At 37.4% G+C, this 19,937-nt stretch overlaps 2 protein-coding genes across 2 annotated transcripts; both read left to right on the top strand.

The window, feature by feature from the left end:
• Nucleotides 1-12,500: 12,500 nt before the first annotated feature.
• Nucleotides 12,501-13,464, top strand: LOC140972538 (uncharacterized). Its single transcript, XM_073434952.1, has 3 exons — nucleotides 12,501-12,663; nucleotides 12,779-13,017; nucleotides 13,105-13,464. The coding sequence occupies exons 1-3, from the start codon at nucleotides 12,501-12,503 to the stop codon at nucleotides 13,462-13,464; spliced, it is 762 nt and encodes a 253-aa protein (XP_073291053.1).
• Nucleotides 13,465-16,874: 3,410 nt separating this feature from the next.
• LOC140973613 (endoglucanase 24-like) lies at nucleotides 16,875-19,937 on the top strand. The gene is made up of 4 exons (XM_073436561.1): nucleotides 16,875-17,552; nucleotides 18,304-18,603; nucleotides 18,844-19,005; nucleotides 19,085-19,937. The coding sequence occupies exons 1-4, from the start codon at nucleotides 17,130-17,132 to the stop codon at nucleotides 19,691-19,693; spliced, it is 1,494 nt and encodes a 497-aa protein (XP_073292662.1). The 5' UTR covers nucleotides 16,875-17,129; the 3' UTR covers nucleotides 19,694-19,937.

Below are 19,937 nucleotides of genomic sequence, written 5' to 3'. Positions count from 1 at the left end.
CGATAAAACTAGGGTTGTCTTTCTGATTAAAGGGTGGTTCGAAGTAGTCCGAAACTTTGGCCCATTACAATTGAATTGGTCCTGGGATAAAGAGAATGCAAAAGCCTATTGGGCTTTCTTGGTGGACTTTTTTTTTGTTACAGGGCCCCAAAAATAATCGCAACTCATAGGAAATTCAACGAAATATTAAACTTTTTACCCTAAACAAATATATTTATATAATTATTTTTTACAAGGGAAAATTAGAACCCAGAAATTATTCACTTAAAAAAATTTATTATACAATCGAAATGAAGAATTTATAATACAGTCTTAATGATATGTATGTATACATATACACGTACCTGTATGTATATATATATTATAATATTATTTTACAATAAAACATAATATATGTGTACAATAATAGAATGCAATATTATTCAATCAACCACGATTGTGGGAACAATGACTGATTAATGGACATTTTCATTTTAAAAAAATATTAAACCTAAAAATTTTATTCTCCTAATCTACGTGAATTTTCCTATTTAAGAAAGGGAGAACCTTTAAAAAAAAAAAAAAAACTAGTTGCTCCATTCGAGAGGTTGCGTGAATTGTGAGGTATCTATCTTATACTTGTGTTTTTCTATCTCCATGTAATTTGTATGAAAAGAAATAAATAACAGAAAATAAAATGTTATGATCAATAATATATTTAGAGATAATGAATAAATATTTTAAAATTTTCTTTACAACACAGCTAGTAAATGTGATTGGTCTTGATAGGATTAGTTACATAAGACCTGATTTTATCAACACTTAAAAAACATTCTGACCACAAATAGTGCAAAAAACGGTCTAATTATTCTTATGAGAATTGTATACTCAAATATGGTAAATCAACAAATTAAGTAAGTATAGTAAAGGAAATAACATAAGGATTTATGAATGTTCGGATATTCAAGCTCGTATGTCATCTCTTCTTCCACTTGAGAGGGATTTTATTAGAAGACTTTGGTTTCATAAAATTTTGTAACAACTCGCTTCAACTTTAGGACTTATCAACTGTCTAAGTCGAAATTCCTAGTTCAATTCTTACAACCGATTGAGATACACAGTAAAACAACCAATTCAACATTGATGCAACAATTTAATGAATCCTCATATTCAAATTGTCTTTCAATTCTTCAAACATTCTAGACAAATGGTTGAGTAGTTTTGACAGGAGCTCTTGATAATCTGATAAAATTTCTTTGAAGTGAGGATTGTTCAGCTGTAGTTCATGTGAGTGAAAAATGCTCAAAAATATCTTAGAAAATGGTAGCTTAGATGTTTGTTATCTGTGTGTAAAATCTCATTTTTAAAGCACTTCAGTTTTTCTTAGCATTCTCTATTCATTGTAATTTTTGCATCTTCACGTCCAACGTTTGACTATAGCTCAATAAATGAGCATTAATACAATAGTGATGTTGTCGTTGGCCTTTCCTAATTTATCTTACAATTTAATTAATGAGCAATACGACATTTACCAAATGTGAGGAAAAATGGCCACTGACAGCAAAAAGTAACTAGTTATGCGCTATGTTTTTTAAGAGAACAATCTGATTTTCTGATATCTAGTTTTTCGTGCATAATCAGTCTACCAAATTTCCTTATAAAGTAAGTGAGACCCGTGTGACTTATATATGAAGATATCTACTCAACTATTTATAAATGTACTTCGATAAGTTGAACGATTGAGTAACCCTTATGCCACAAACTTGTACACTTGAGCGGTTGAGTAGATCAAGCACGCTGCTGATAATAAAACGGTTGGATGGCTTTGTATCTTGGGACAGTTGAATGATTTCTTCTGAATTTTCAGTGGGCGGCCAAGTACCTATAATAATTTACAAAGACAGCTTGATCTAACACAATAAGTTATTTTTTGTTATCAACAAAACTAAGGGATCTAACAAATTTTTTTTTTGTGATGATAAAACCTAAGCCCCGGAAACAAAAACTACAAGAAAATTAATTTTATTGAGATAATGAATTTCATTGTTACAATATAAAAAGAAAGCGGTAAATCCTAATACACCTATGTGCATAAAAATATAAACTAGACTACCTCCTAAACTAGGAACTTCCACCACCTCCTGGTCCACGATCTCTCTTATGTTGATCTATCTTTCTCTTTCCTCTTCAGTTGCTCTTCTCCTAGCTTCATCTTGTCTCCGTCTAGCCTCTTATTGGTGGAGTACTATTTTCTCGCACCCAATACGTAACAGAGGTTTTAAAATTTTGTTTTGATGTTCGAAACATTCTTGAACGTCATATGATTTAAAACCATTCATATGGATTTTAGAGTATTAATCTAAACACTGGACACCAAACTATTCAGGATTTTAAACGGATATAGCCCTTCTCGTATTTCCTTACGAATAATATACTGGAATCAACCACCTTCTTCAATCTTCTGAATCGTGTCCACAATCAAAAGCTGGATTCCTCGTATAGATCACATTATAAATCTAAACAAAATTTGTGTCGAGATTGGATAGCCGAAATTCTCAAAATTCCAGCGGTTAGCTACATCAGCACTAAAATTCCTTCCCCGGAAACCGAGCATTCCGACCAAAGAGAAGAATGCAGCAAGGTGAAACTCACCACGAGCTGACAAAGCACGCTCAGCCAATCGTCAAGTTTGCAGCTTTCATGAATTGGTAACATTCTATCGGTCTTTTATTCGAAATTGTTTATGTGATTTTCGGGTTCTTACGTGCTAAGGATTCCAAGAGAATATACTCAGTGTGAACTCTTCTTCTATGTCAAGGCAGACTGAAGCTACGGATCACAAAATGCAACACAACAAGGGGCGAACCAAGCGAAAGAAGAAGCTAATCAATTTGATTCAGGTCCAGTCCTGGGAAGCTAAAAATCGTCTCCGCCCAAAGGTGCTCATTGAGTCGGTCACCTATTGGGCGTTGGCTTCCTTGCTGACAAAGGTACGATATATCAGACTGTTATGCTTCGTCTGTTTTGCTTTGGTATGGAGTGTTAATTTGTCTACTGAGATTCAACTGTAGTTGATGACGTGACTAACTAATCAGGAGTCAAACTGGTCGACTGATCAGTTCAGCTGGTCTATATCAGTTCTAATTGATGTCCTTTCAGTTTGAACATTCCAGTTCGGTTTGATAGATTCATTTCAGTTGTATCAGTTTTGTGAATAATGTTATCAGTTCTAGTATTCAGTTATGATATCCGATTTGTTTGTCAATCTCCGATTCATCAGTTTGAGACTTACTAATATTTACGATAACTTAAGTTTATTTACTTCGTTTCTTAGTCTGTTCTAGTCCAATAAGCCTCATTCAATTTTAAGATCAATTACGTTATTGTTGTTCAGTTCGGGTCTTCATTTCTTTTACTGATTGGTTTGTCAAGCTCTGAAACTCGTAATTTCCAACAATTTCTCCCTTTTTGGTGTTTGACAAAACTTAGAATTCTGAATTGTTTATCTGATTAAGATTTTATGAAAATGATTAACTGAAAAACTGATTATCTGCATTAACTGACTTAGATTTTCTAAACTCATATGTAGATAAAATAATTCTTCTGATGTAAGTTGTAAACCTAGAAAGTAAAATGTTCTCTGCGGGAAGTAGAGAAGTTCTTATCAAGGCAATTTCACAATCCATCCCATCATATACCATGAGCTTATTCTGATTACCAAATACTTTGTCACAAGCTGTGTGCGATGATAGTGAAGTCCTTGTGTGGAGTAACAAGTGATGAAAAAAAGATACATTGGAGAAAGTGAAAATTATTATGTCGCCCTAACTCTCAAGGCAGTATGGGTTTTTGGGATTTAATATCTTTCAACCAAGCTCGCATTTAATGTTCATTTAATGACAAATACCCGTTGATTCGGCGTGTAGTAGCTTTATCTGACAGTAGTACAAGGTTTTCAAACTGTTATGTTCTGATACAGCTGTTCTGTTGTGGTACGAACTGTCAGACTGTTCTGCTGATCTTTTAACTGATGTCGAGGCCTGCTGATTAGAAGTCAGCTGATCAACTTATCAGTTCAGTCGGGCATTATCAATTGTAACTGATTTCCTATCAGTTACAAAAACTTCAGTTGATAAGGTTTTTCAGTTAATTCAAATCGAAGTCTTCAGTTGCGTCTATTCAATCAGTTGGATCCTTCAGTTCCTTTAAGATTGATTTGTCAAAATCCGAAACTAATGATACTCCAACACAAGCTCTGTGGGCCAAACAAGCATGGCGAATACTTACAAATCAAAACAAATTATCCAGTATTTTATATGGAAAGAAGTACTTTCCAACAAATAACTTCTCGAATGCACAACTGAGTCAAATCCATCTTTTGTTTGAAGGAGTATTCTATGGGGAAGAGAGTTGTTGCGTAAAGGCATACGATAGAGAATAGCTAATGGTTCAGCAGTTTCTATTTTCAATGATCCATGGATGTCAAAACCAAAGCTTTTCAAACCCATTACAATCCCCAATCCCTCCCAAATACATCTAAAAGTAAATGAGTTGTTGCATTCATGGGGAGGATGTGATTGGAATATGGTAAAAAAAATATATTATGGGATGTGGATAAGACATAAATGGAATGAATCCTTGTTGGTTTTGGCCAAGGGTACGATAGATTAATCTGACATTATACATTCAATGGTGAGTGCTCAATAAAGTCTGGATACTATCTAGCCCAAGAAAATGAAGTTTCAACAAGAAATGGCTTGTATTGTGGATTCACCAAGGGACTGCATAAGATGTGGAATCTCAAGATACCCAACAAGATAAAAAATCATTTTTGGCGTCCACTTTTCAATGCTCTAGCAGTTAGAAAAAAATCTGAAAACAGGAAGGATTATGGTAGAAGATATGCGTAAAAGTTGTGGTTCACAATCGGAAAATATATCACATGCATTTTGATCATGCAGATTTGCCTGAAATTTTAGGAAGAAGACGGATTTATGGCCCAAACTGAAAGGTTTCTTGGTAGGATTTTTTGGTGACTTGTTCAACTGGCTTGTGGACTTGGACTATGGCAGTCTAGGGATTTGGAAAATCTTCTTTTGATATGTTGGAGCTTGTGGATCCAAAAAAACTAGCCAATTTTCCATGAAACTTCTCAGACTCCAAAAGATGTCTAGGTGCGAGCAGATAGAACAAGAGAGATATTCAGAATCACTCCTCATAACCCCATTCATAATAGCACAAGGCAAGACAGGTTGTTATCTTTGCAACCACTCCCCACAGGTGTCTTAAAGGTAAATATTGATGCTGCTATTTTTGTGTCTAAAGATCGTTTTGGGATTGTGTTGGAAAATTTCATGTTTGCAGTTTTGATTTTGATATTAAAAAAACTTGTTATTTTGTTTCTAATGAATTTATCTAAGTGCGCAGTAACTGAAACTGATCAGGATTCGAATTGATCAGTTATCGAGTCAAAACTGAAGCTATCGAAATGCAAACTGAAAGCACCAACTGATTGTCGAAACTGAATTAGTTACAACTGATATATCAAAGACCAGTTCAACTGATTCTCCAACAGATAGGCAGTTCAGCAGAAGACCTTCAGAAGCCCACCCAGCTGATGAAGAGATCAACTGATTAAGAGTCCATCTGACCAGTTCAACTGAAGCAGAGAAATCAGTTCAGCTGACGAGCTAACTGATTTCACCAAACCAGTTCAAGATCAGTTCAACCGACCAGTTCAGAGCATCAATTAGGAATCAATCAGTTTGCAGAACACGACAAGCTTATTCAATGGAATACAGCTGTGCGCATTAAGGAAAAAGAATTTGTCCAGTCAAAGGACAATAATGGACATTGCAGCATAGCTTTAAGCCAAAATGTTTCAGAATGGATGTTGGAAAGTATAGTCACATTTCGAGGAACAGATTCGAATTGCAACGAACATATTTAATGAGTCTTTGTGTACGGTCATACATTGGCACTATAAATACAAGATCAAGACCATTAACAAATAAATTAATAAGTGTGGAAATACACATGTGTGCGGAAAAATAAGAGAGAATAAGAAGGGCATGATCAAATCATATATGCTTACAGAAGCAATCAACTCAGATTAGAGAGAACACCTCAAAGTGTTATCAGCTCAGTTTAGGAGCATTTTTCTCTCAGTGTGTGAGAACACTTTCGTGTTGTTTTCATATCAGTTCACACACACACACACACACAATCACTCATATATACAGAGAGTTAAACTTATTGGATAGTTGAGTGAGTCTTGCACAAAGAAATTAAACTTGTGTACGTAGTCTTTAACACATAGACGTTAAACAAGTGTTCGCTAGAAGGTACTGCTTTCAGTCTAGACTAGGAGCTCAGTTAGACAATAGGGTAAGTCCTAAGCTGAGTGGGTTTGTACAAGATGTTGTATAATCAAAGTCTTCTAGTGGATCCCACCCGAGATGGTAGAAAGGGTGACGTTGGAACAATTGAAGTCTCTGAACATCCATAAACATATCTTGTGTACTTAACTGTTTAACATTTGTTTTAAAATTTATTTGATTTGGACGAGCAGTTATCAGTTCAGTTCTCACCATAACTGAACTGATACATGCAAGCATGGATTCCCTTTATTTTAGTTAATCAGTTTACACAAGTTAAATTGCTTTCAAATTAGTCATCTTTCTTAACGAAAGATTATTTCGAGTACTTTCCGCTTGATTTAACATCAAACTCGATTTAATTCATCGGTGTTTACATTCTTAAAACACGAACTATTGAAACTCATGAAGAATATTGTGTTTGAATCACCTTCGCAGGTACCCGAACCGATCTTTCAGATTTGCATTGCAGGCAGAGACGGCAAAGTGCATCTCTTTTTTGCTGAAAGGCAGATTCTCCCCTCACTATTCACGAAGGTCTTTGGTGGCCAAAAATTATGTGAGGCCCAATAAGTTTAGGCCCAGCCAATTTCCAATTAATATTAAAACGAACCCATTGGAAAAAATAAAGGAAATCAGATCGCTCAAATCCAGAAAGCTCATTCCAGCAACCCGTCGCCCCTTTCTTCTGTTTCTGCAGCCTCGCGTCGTGCCGCCAGTAGCCGGAGGAATAGTTCAGCAGCTTTGCAACTTTCTTCCTCCTTCTATTAACTTATTTCTTGCTTTGAATTGGTAGAAATCGGAGCTCCATCCTTCGCGTTCAGGCAGCAGCTGCGTTTCGTTTTTTTGTCCGATTTGGTGAGCTTCTAGCTTCGAATTTTCTTGTTGATTTGGGTTATTTAGCAAGGAATCGAAACCCTTTATTTTACCCATGTTTTAAGCTGATTTCCAGCTAGGTTTCCGGCGTGGGAACAGTAATTCCGACGACATTTCTTGAGAACTACTCCGCGAGATCACCGTTGTGCATTTTAGCCTTGATTATTGAGGTATTAAGCTTGAAATTTCAGATTCTTAAATGGTTATATAGGCTGTCCGGAATTCGAATTTTAACCGATCCGATTGAAATTGTTTTAGTCAGTTGGAATGCAGTGTTTTGAAGTATATAGCAAATTTATATTGTAGGTTATATCGTTGGACGAGTTTCATCAGGAAGTACTTAAGCAATTACCGTGGTATTGTAAGTTGTTGTTGAGGTACGCTCAAACCTATATCATTATGACGTTTATATTGGCGTGTAAGAATATTCGGTGAGTGTTGTTTGCTATTATGTGCATTGAATGTTTATTCTGTTGCATTCATGCATTAATTGTATTGGCATAACATATTGAACCTTGACTCCTTTGACGGCGATTTATGTTGATTCTATTTATATATATTGAGTAATCAGAGGGACGAGTGGGTTAGGATTAGCCACATTCTCAGAAGACAGCTAGGGACGAGCGACTTAGCTACTCGCATTCCCGATGCTACGTGCATGGACGAGCGGCGATTTGATGCTACATTCCTGGCACGGATGGCCACTGTTACTGTTGATGATGCTATTCGTTTGGACTCCATTTGGTATCCGTTATTCCATTGTTGATATTCATGCATCGCATATCATTGCATTTACTTGGTATTATTACATGTCTTTTATACTGGTTTGTCGTACTGGGGTCCGACCCTTGTTTTCTTTTTATGTTGTGGTTGTTTTTGATGCCATAGCAGGTCTTTCGAGGGGATTTGACTCGTCTGGTGGAGCGTCAGCGAGTGGTACCCAGTAATCCATTGGTTGTGTCAGAGTTCCCAGATATTTATATATTATCCTGGTTTAATACATTTGCCAGAGAGATGCCCTGTGTAGCTGTATGGTGATGTTTTATATTGTTTTGGATTTTATTTGTGGTAGGTTGTGTCTAGTTCTGGCCAGTGTGGCTGTAGGATATGTGTTTAGTTGTTTGTGAACTTGATGTTATTTTCGAGCGTATATTGTTGTTGTTGTGTTTTGAAATTTTTGGGATGTCCTACTTACGTGGAGGTCATGCCGAAATTTTCTGTAGGCCCAAATGAACGTTTTAAACTCGTTTTCGTTGTTTACACCTATTAATCCTTGATGTTTGGTAATTAAATATTAATTAAGAGCACGGGTCCTCACAGTTGGTATCAGAGCGTAACTAGGATATGCTCAAATTAGAGTCTAGGACACTCGAGTTTAGACACAAATAAAATGATTGTGCATGTGTTTGATTATTTGCTCTTACTTGTTTTTATGTTTTGAATTAATTGTAACAGCATGACTAGAGCGTATTAGTTTAAGTTTATGCCCTTATACTAAACCGATTATTTTGTTTCTGCCATTGGATTAAATCTTTATGTCTTATAGATGGCACCTGGACGTAAGGGCAGAAAAGGAAAGGAAGTGGTTCAGGAATCTGAAGCTCCTAATGTGAGAGGACTTAACGAGACTGAATGGGGAAGACGAGATCGTCGTCCTCGTGGTGAAGCACGAAATGTTAACGTTGAACATGAAGTAGATCAGTTGACTAGAGGAATGGGTGAAATGGAACTGATGATATCCCCATTTCAGAACATGCGTCCTCCTCGATTCTTTGGGAATGAAGATGGTGAGAAAGCTGTAGCATGCTTAAAAAGTATGAAGCGTTTGTTTAATATATTGGAGTACACTCCTGATTTTCAACTTAAGTTGGCTATTTGTCAATTAAAAGACCGAGCTCAGTTGTGGTGGGAAATTACTGAGGAAGCTCTGAAAGAATCAGGTGAAAGAGTTAATTGGGATGTATTTTGCGCTCAGTTTGCTTGAGAATATTCACCGCCTTCGTATTATTCGACCAAGGAAGCTGAATTCAATAGATTGACTCAAGGTAATATGACTGTAGTAGAGCATGCCTCTCAATTCTCAGCACTTCTTGCCTATGTTCCTCATGTTGCTAGCAGTGATCGGAACAAGCTATCGCATTTTATGCAAGGATTGAGTTGAACCATTTGCACTTTAGTAGTAGCTGGAGCGCCTGTTAATTATGCCGATGTTGTAGAGAAAGCCAAGAATGTGGAGACAAGTCTACTTTTGGCAGAACCACAGTCAGTTCAACTATGTTTTCCTCAGAGTTTTGGGGGCAATGTGCCGATGCCAGTGGGTGTACCACTATACCGACCTTTACTGCCGTATCAGCCTTCGCAGTCTTATCAACAACCAAAGCAGCAAAACTATAAGGCCAAAGGAAAACAGTTCAAGAAACAGAGTCGTAGTAGTTCTTCTAGTTCCGTCAGTCAGCGTGGAAGTTCAGTTGGGTCACCAGGTGGAGTATTCTGTGATCGTTGTGGTGGTAAGCATTTTAGTACTCAGTGTACGGGAGTTCATAGATCTTGTAATATTTGTGGGCAAGTTGGACATTATGCTAGAGTATGTCCAAATGCAGTAAGACAACAATTTCAGCAACCTCAGTTTGGTCAGGGTTTTAGAGGACAAGCAACTAGACCTTTTGTTCCGACTCAATCTCTTCAGCAGTTTAGCTATCTTCATCCTAGAGGTTTTGTTCCGCAGCGTTTTCCAGGGCCACAGCATGCTCAAGTTAATGCTCTAACTCAGGATCAAGTTCAAGACGCACCGGGCGGAGTTGTTGCAAGTATCTGCCTTATTTTAATCATCCTACTCGTATACTGATAGACACAGGAGCATCTCATTCATTTGAATCTGCTATATTTGTTGATGAGCATGAGATTGCTACTACTCTGTTGATATATACTGTGTCAGTCTCTACACCTGCCGGTGTATGTTTGATGTCTCATGAAATGATTCTGAATTGTGTGATTAGATTCGATGATAATATTATGATAACTAATCTAATCAAGCTAGACATGTCTGACTTCGACTGTATTGTGGGAATGGATACTCTGTCAAATTATCGAGCTACCGTTGATTGTTTCCATGGAGTTGTCAGATTTAGACCATATTATGGCAGTAAATGGAATTTTTATGGTAGTGATTCGCAATCACGTATTCCGTTAGTGTCAGCAATGGAAATGTTTAGAATCTTGTCACCAGGAAATGAAGGATTTATGATCTATGCAGTTGATGCGACTCAGGGAAAAGGGTTTGAAGTTTCAGATATTCCTGTTGTCAAGGAATTCCCTGATGTATTTCTCGATGAGATTCCTGGATTTCCACTCCAGAGAGAAATCGATTTTAGCATTGAGTTGGTGTCCGAGACAAATCCTATTTCGAAAGCACCATACCGTTTGGCTCCAGCGGAATTGAAAGAACTCAGAGAGCAATTACAAGACTTACTGGAAAAAGGTTATATTAGACCAAGTATGTCACCTTGGGGAGCTCCGGTATTGTTTGTAAAGAAGAAAGACGGAATGATGAGAATGTGCATTGATTACAGGCAGTTGAACAAAGCTAATGTGAAGAATAAGTATCCTCTGCCGCGTATCGATGACTTGTTTGATCAGTTGCAGGGTACATCAGTGTATTCAAAGATCGATCTTCGTTCTGGATATCATCAACTTAGGGTTCGAGAGTAAGATGTTCCGATGACAGCATTTCGAACACGTTATGGACATTATGAATTTCTAGTTATGCCTTTCGGATTGAGTAATGCTCCAGCGGTTTTTATGGATTTGATGAATCGTGTTTTTCGAGAATTTATAGACAGATTTGTTATTGTCTTCATAGATGACATTCTGATTTATTCAAAGACAAAGAAGGAGCATCGAGAACATTTAAGGTTAGTCCTCCAGACACTCAGAGCAGTGCAATTGTATGCAAAATTTTCTAAATGTGAATTCTGGCTGGACAAAGTCGTATTTCTGGGTCATGTTATATCAGCTCGAGGAGTATCAGTGGATCCTAGTAAAGTGGAAGCTGTTATCAATTGGCCAACACCGACGAATATTTCCGATATTCGCAGTTTTTTGGGCTTGACATGATATTATAGGCGTTTTATTGAAGGATTTTCTATTATAGCAAGGCCTATGACCCAATTAACGCAAAAAGATCGACGTTTTGTGTGGACTAATGAATGTGAGTCAAGTTTTCAGACTTTGAAGGAAAAGTTGACAACAGCTCCAGTGATAGCTTTGCCATCAGGCTCAGGTGGATATGTTGTTTGTTTAGATGCATCTCTAAATGGACTTGGTTGTGTTTTAATGCAAAATGGGCGAGTGATTGCATATGCTTCTTGTCAGTTGAAGCCGCATGAGACCCGATATCCAGTTCATGACTTAGAGTTGGCTGTTATTGTGTTTGCATTGAAGTTATGGCGTCATTATTTGTACGGTAAGCAGTTTGTGATTTATTCAGATCACAAGAGTCTTAAATATCTTTTCTCACAGCCTGACTTGAACATGAGACAGCGTCGATGGATGGAGTTGCTTAAAGACTTTGATTGCGAGATTCAGTATCAACCAGGTCGAATGAATCTTGTTGCAGATGCCCTCGGCAGGAAAGTTCAGAATGCTATACTGACATCTTTGACTATCTCTAAAGTTCACGAGCACTTGGGAACTTCAAGATGGACTTATCAGATCAGTGTACACTACTTTATAGCGTCATCTATTCAAGTTGAACCACATATTTTATCCAGCATCAAAGCAGCACAGAGAACCGATCCGCACATTCATAGATTAAAAAAATTGTCTCGAACATGTCAGACAGAAAAGTTTAGTGTTGCCTCAGATGGTAGTCTGCGCTTTAATGGTAGACTTGTGGTTCCTAATTTGATAGATCTGAAAGAAGCGATACTACGAGAAGCACATTGTAGTTGACATAGTATTCATCCAGGAATTCGAAAGATGTGTCATACCTTGAGAGCTCATTATTGGTGGGAAGGTATGAAGAAAGATATTTCTCATTTTGTGGCTAAATGTTTAACGTTTCAACAAGATAAAGCCGAAAGAATGAGACATGGTGGAATGTTATATAGTCTTGAAATGCCGCAGTGGAACTGGGAGCACATTGCTATGGATTTTGTGACACATTTACCTCGTTCTAATCGTGATTGTGATGCGATTTGGGTGATTGTTGACAGATTGTCTAAATCAGCTCATTTTATTCCGTATGATCGGACTTGTACTTATATGAAAATGGCGAAACTGTACATTGATCATATAGTAAGATTGCATGGTGTGGCAGTAACCATAGTATCCGATCGTGATCCAAGGTTTGCTTCGAAGTTTTGGGGAAGTTTGCGATCAGCTTTGGGTTCAAAGTTGGCTATGAGCACCGCCTATCACCCACAGACAGATGGTTAGTAAGAAAGAACCATTCAAACTCTTGAAGACGGGTTACGGGCAGTAGTGATGGATTTCAAAGGTGGTTGGCAAGAATCATTGTCTATGGTTGAATTCTCTAACAATAATAGTTTTCAGGCAACAATCGGTATGGCACCATTTGAAGCTTTGTATGGAAGAAAGTGTAGATCGCCGTTGGGAAGATGTAGGAGAAATACAGATTTCAAAACCAGAATTTATTCAAGAAATAAAAGATAAAGTTGAATTGATCAGGAAAAAGATGAAAGCAGCCAAGGATCGTCAAGCCAGTTATGCTAATAAAAGGCGTAGACCTTTAGAGTTCCAAGTGGGAGATTATGTTTTCTTGAAAGTATCACCATTCAGGGGTACTATGAGATTTGGACATAAAGGGAAGTTAGCTCCGCGTTATATTGGTCCATAAGTGATTGTTGAGAAGATTGGCACATTGGCTTATCGTTTGGATTTGCCGCAGAGTTTGTCTTTGATACATAATGTATTTCATATATCTATGTTGCGGAAGTATGAGCCAGATCCGTTTCATATCTTGAATGTCGAGGATGTGAAGTTGGACAGTTCCCCTAGCTATGTTGAACATCCAGTGCAAATTTTGGACCGCAAGGAGAGACAGCTCAGGAGCAAGACGATTCCATTGGTTTTGGTACAGTGGAGTAGACATGGAAGAGAAGAATCTACGTGGGAATTAGAGGCAAAGATGCGACAAGAATGGCCTCATTTGTTTGAGAATATAATGAATTACGCGATGTATTCTGAATTTCCTAGGTCTTATCAGTCGTAATGTTGTGGATATCCGTGTTGTATCTGTTAGATTTCGAGGACGAAATCTTTTATTAGTGGGGGAGAATGTGAGGCCCAATAAGTTTAGAACCAGCCCATTTCCAATTAATATTAAAACCAACCCATTGGAGAAAATAATCAGATCGCTCAAATCCAGAAAAGCTCATTCCAGCAACTCGTCGTCCCTTTCTTCTGTTTCTGCAGCCTTGCGTCGTGCCGCCAGTAGTCAGAGGAATAGTTCAGCAGCTTAGCAACTTTCTTTCTCCTTCTATTAACTTATTTCCTGCTTTGAATAGGTAGAAATCGGAGCTCCATCCTTCGTGTTCGGGCAGCAGCTGCGTTTCGTTTTTTTGTCCGATTTGGTGAGCTTCTAGCTTCGAATTTTCTTGTTGATGTGGGTTATTTAGCAAAGAATCGAAGCCCTTTATTTTACCCATGTTTTAAGCTGATTTCCAGCTACGTTTCAGCTAGGTTTCCGGCGTGGGAACAGTAATTCCGATGACATTTCCGGCGAACTACTCCGCGAGATCACCGTTGTGCATTTTAGCCTTGATTATTGAGGTATTAAGCTTGAAATTTCAGATTCTTAAATGGTTATATAGGCTGTCCGGAATTCGAATTTTAACTGATCCGATTTAAATTGTTTTAGTCAGTTGGAATGCAGTGTTTTGAAGTATATAGCGAATTTATATTGTATGTTATATCGTTGGACGAGTTTCACCAGGAACTCCTTAAGAAATTACCGTGGTATTGTAAGTTGTTGTTGAGGTACGCTCAAACCTATATCATTATGACGTTTATATTGGCGTGTAAGAATATTCGGTGACTGTTGTTTGCTATTATGTGCATTGAATGTTTATTCTGTTGCATGCATGCATTAATTGTATTGGCATAACATATTGAGCCTTGACTCCTTTGACGGCGATTTATGTTGATTCTATTGATATATATTGAGTCATCAGATGGACGAGTGGGTTAGGATTAGCCACATTCTCAGATGACAGCTAGGGACGAGCGACTTAGCTACTCGCATTCCCGATGCTACGTGCATGGACAAGCGGCGATTTGATGGTGCATTCCTGGCACGAGTGGCCACTGTTACTGTTGATGATGCTATTTGTTTGGACTCCATTTGATATCTGTTATTCCATTGGTTCCATTCATGCATCGCATATCATTGCATTTATTTGGTATTATTACATGTCTTTTATATACGTCGTGATTTTACTGGTTTGTCGTACTGGGGTCCGACCCTTGTTTTCTTTTTATATTGTGGTTGTTTTTGATGTCATAGCAGGTCTTTCCAGGGGATTTGACGCGTCTGGTGGAGCGTCAGCGAGTGGTACCCAGTAGTCAGTTGGTTGTGTCAGAGTTCCCAGATATTTATATATTATCCTGGTTTGATACATTTGCCAAGAAGATGTCCTGTGTAGCTGTATGGTGATGTTTTATGTTGTTTTGGATTTTATTTGTGGTATGTTATGTCTAGTCCTGGTTAGTGTGGCTGTAGGATATGTGTTTGGTTGTTTGTGAACTTGATGTTATTTTCGAGCGTATATTATTTTTGTTGTTGTGTTTTGAAATTTTTGGGATGTCCTACTTACGGGGAGGTCATGTCGAAATTTTCTATAGGCCCAAATGAATGTTTTAAACTCGTTTTCGCTGTTTACACCTATTAATCCTTGATGTTTGGTAATTAAATATTAATTAAGAACACCGACCCTCACAAATTATTGTTGGCCATTCTATATTCTGGAGTTTGACGCTCTTCAAGGCTATCCAATCAATCTCGAATCCCACTCTCTTTTCCTAGGAATACAATATTGTGGATGCCATCCGCCTTATCTATGCCAACTGACATGGAGTTTTGATTCAACATTTCTCCTGGAACGCCAACCAAGTCGTCCACAAACTTGAACGTCTTAGTTTGCTATTCCACTGTGCATCAAACACTTTGACTTGATAATGTGTTAATACATTGCTCTTTTATTATTTAAAAAATAAATAAAATCAAGGCCAACTCCAAGACATTTAAATTTTTTTTTTTTAACATAAAACAATGATATTAAAGATAAGAACTAATCGAGTCCTTTGTGGATAAATCATTGGACAATGAATTATCTTATACAAAATTCCTAGTTTATTAGAATCAACACCTTAAATTTGAGAATCACATCTCTAAAATCGAACACTTTACATATTTTGGATCGTAATTGCAGAATTATTGGAAACAGAAAAAATATTCATAGAACACATAAAAGCTTAATAACATGAAAACTAAAGAGAGACAACTTTATTCATTGAGCATGTGTAGTGGAACTCAATTGAATATCTCTTTATTACTGAATTTTCATACAAATTACTAATCAATCAAGACATTTGTTGTCATTCTAACATCAGTTACTTCAAACATAATAAAAAGAATATCAGTTTCAAAAAATTAAACACCACATTTATATAATGAAGTATTATTTAGATTTCGATCAATATGTGTAAAAACCACTCTTTATTATCGATTTTGTTAAAAATCAAGTAGAGTTACCAAATACAGTACGAAATCAAGTAAAATTACAAAAACAACAATATATCAGATTGGGATTGAATCTTGTTCGTAAAAACCTTAAATAATAAAAATACATTTTCAGTGCTTTTATCGTCACTGATTCCGAATAGAGTCTTATCGAGAAGCTTTTGATAAAGAGTTATCTTATTCTAACATTCTTTTTCTCTTTTGTCCTTGAGAAGTTCCGCTTTTATAGGTCAATTTTCTACGTTGTGTTTGTTCAAAATGGAGGGAAGAAATATTCTCCTTTTCTTTTTTATTTCAATCATATAATATATAAGAGTATTATTGAGTTTTAAATATTTTGAGGGATAAATGGTATTCTTAGAACCGAGAGGGAGAGCTCAAACGAAGAAAAAAGGAGCAACTGAAATATAAATTTTATAATAATTTCTCCTAATAGCTCTCATTGGATAACGAGGAATGAAATCGTTATTTTATTTTTTCTTATATTTCATATTATATGTATGTAATGAAATTAAATAAATATGTTGGAAGAATGAAAGAATCGGAGTAATTGTATGATATTTATACTTATTGGGACACCGTATGTATGTATGTATTGGGATGTTATATATTAATAGGCAAAAATTTGTGTGAGACGGTCTCACGGGTCGTTTTTTGTGAGACGGATCTCTTATTTGGGTCATTCATGAAAAAATATTATTTTTTATGCTAAGAGTATTACTTTTTATTGTGAATATCGGTGGGATTGACCCGTCTCACAGATAAAGATTCGTGAGATCGTCTCACAAGAGACCTACTCATATATTAATATAAGATATGGTAAGTTCAGATTTGGAAATATTTTTCACAAAATAATAAATATATAGAGTAAAAAGTAACTATATAGGAGGAAGATTACGTTTGGACCAATGGTGAGTCCCATATATGACGCAGTGACTGCAGCTCCCTGCATGTGATTTCCAACTGACAATAACAGTCGTGTCGGCGACTTCACCCCGTGATTGGGAGCGACAACTCTCAAATGCGGCGCCAAAATAAAAGCTACCGAACCTCAGAGCCCCTTCTTCTTCAATCCCACCTCCCATCTGTGAAAATCTTGGCCAGTCAGCTTGCCTAAAAGTGGAAAAAAATCAGCCATGAAAGTGTGCAGATTCTTTCACTGTGCACACGTTTTTCTCTTGCTTTTTCTGCCGCAATTCCCATTCTCCGCCGTGGGTTACCACGACTATGCCGACGCATTGTCTAAGTCCATCTTGTTTTTCGAAGGACAGAGAGCGGGGTACTTGCCGGCGGACCAGAGAATGTCTTGGCGGGGGCATTCCGGGCTGGGAGACGGGTGGCAGGTGGCGTTGGACCTCACCGGTGGGTACTACGATGCCGGAGATAACATCAAGTTCAGTTTCCCGATGGCCTTCACCACCACGATGCTGGCTTGGAGTGTGGTGGAGTTCGGAGAGCTCATGCCTCCGGCGGAGCTGAGGAATACTCTTGTGGCAATTCGATGGGCCACAGATTACTTGTTGAAAACCGTTTCTCAACCCAATCGCATTTTTGTCCAGGTTAGTGATTCTCGTAGATCAAAGGGGAAGATGAACAATTTTCTCTTGCATCATATTTAGAAAGATAAAATATGGAGTCATCCTAATTATGCATCATTAGTCCCGAAAAGGTCTAAAGAACAAGAAAACTAGCTTGAATTCTCGGAATGTGAAACATAATTTAAACCGGGTTTTAAATTTTAATATGCTGATGATTTTAGATTGGAGTTTCGTGTGTGGGTTTTTTTTAATCGAAAGACTCGGGAATGCAATTTGTCAATATTTTTGGGTACTGGTTCAAATTTTATGAATATGTGCCCAATATGTTAAATTTATGAACATAGATGATTAATCAATGGTTTAGTAGCAAATTTTTTGTACCTGTAATATCAATAAGCTTCTGAAAACTGGCTCCTCACCTATGAAGAAGAAGAATCAATTAGTGGGCTTGTTTGTTTTGGACCACTTCTGGGGTCCCACTGTTCTTCTGCACTGACCTACTGAAAAAGAAGTTAAAGAATAAAATAAATAAAATTTACACCACCAATAATGCCTAAGAATGCGTGAAGCTCAGTTTGGTGTCAAGATTTGGATAATGGGTTTACGTTTTGGATTTTAATTTTGATTATGTAGTATGCATACTACACTGGCTCGAATTCATGTGGTGGGTGAAAAACTAGTGAAGAATCGGTTGATGATAAATGGATTTCTGTATTTTGAAATGGGATTTTGTTAAATCATTCAATTTTTCATCCAACGATCAATTTGGCAGGTCGGGGATCCCGTTAATGATCATAATTGTTGGGAAAGGCCCGAGGATATGGACACTGCTAGGACAGTGTACTCAGTAGATGCACCTAATCCGGCCTCTGATGTCGCAGGCGAGACGGCTGCAGCCCTTGCTGCTTCCTCTATGGCTTTCAGATCGTCTGATCCCGGTTATGCCGAGACATTGCTGAGAACTGCCGCTAGAGTTTTCGAGTTTGCAGATAGCTATCGCGGTGCTTACAGTGATAATTCAAATATTAGAGATGTGGTCTGCCCTTTTTACTGTGACTTTGATGGATATCAGGCCAGCATTCTAATCCTAAGCACTTTCTTTTAAATGTCATTATTTCGTGGTACTATGTCCTCCTTAGTGATCATGGTTCGAGTCGCTTTATAGGATGATATTTTGTCCTAAGGGTTTGAATTAGATATTTCGTCTTATGGTCTAATAAAGACAAGTTTTTCATTAAAGTAATGTATCAGATGATCTAGTTCTCAACCTTGTATGGGCAACTTGTGAGTTTTTTCTAATTGAATTTGACAGGATGAGTTGCTCTGGGGAGCAGCATGGCTAAGAAAAGCTTCACAGAGTGATTCTTACCTCAGTTACTTGCAAAACAACGGTAAAACGCTCGGTGCAGATGAAAACATCAATGAATTCGGATGGGATAACAAACATGCTGGTCTAAATGTTCTTGTTTCCAAGGTTAATATCCTCAATTGTTCAAGGATTTGAGCATTTAAGGACTGGTACAATGTAAATATGTGATGTTTTTCATTTGCAGGAAGTAATCGAAAGCAGTAACTATGCTTTTGATTCATACAAGGCATCAGCAGATAGCTTCATGTGTACATTAGTACCAGAGTCTTCGTCTTCCCATATAGAGTTCACTCCTGGTGGCCTAATCTACAGGCCTGGTGGAAGCAATCTACAACATGCCACTTCAATCTCTTTCCTCTTACTCGTGTACGCGAATTATTTGGAAAAATCTTCGCAAATTGTGAACTGTGGTGAAGTTAGCATTACTCCTTTAAGGATGAGGAAAATAGCTCAGGGACAAGTCCATTACATTCTTGGAGAAAATCCCAAGGGCATGTCATATATGGTTGGATATAGTAGTATCTACCCTAAAAGGATTCATCACCGTGGCTCTTCCATCCCTTCGATCAAAGATCATCCACAATCCATCGGTTGCAAGGAGGGTTCGGTTTATTTTAACTCATCGGATCCTAATCCGAACGTTTTGGTTGGGGCTATTGTGGGTGGACCGCAAGAAGATGATACATACAACGATGATAGAATTGATTTCAGGAAGTCCGAGCCCACGACTTATATCAATGCTCCATTTGTGGGTGTTTTAGCTTATTTTGTGGCAAATCCTAACTTAAGTTAGGAGAAAACACCCCGAAGATTTTGTGCATAAATTCCACTTTGAATTCCTCTCTGAATTAGTGAAAAGTACAAGGAAGTCTCTCATCTTGCAAGAAACCAAGAAGGAAGAGACTAGGTGTAGGGAAGTATGGGTAAAATCGTTCATTTCACCCATTCACTGAGGTTGTTGATGTCATATGTATGATACATTTATGGGACAATTATGTCGTTAAGTTGATATACATGCATTTATCCATAAGCATCCA

The sequence above is a fragment of the Primulina huaijiensis genome, chromosome 3, assembly GCF_012295235.1.
Source record: "Primulina huaijiensis isolate GDHJ02 chromosome 3, ASM1229523v2, whole genome shotgun sequence".
Classification (NCBI taxonomy): domain Eukaryota; kingdom Viridiplantae; phylum Streptophyta; class Magnoliopsida; order Lamiales; family Gesneriaceae; genus Primulina; species Primulina huaijiensis.
Note: the sequence above shows the minus strand (reverse complement) of the source record. Positions and strands in the feature narration are given on the sequence as shown.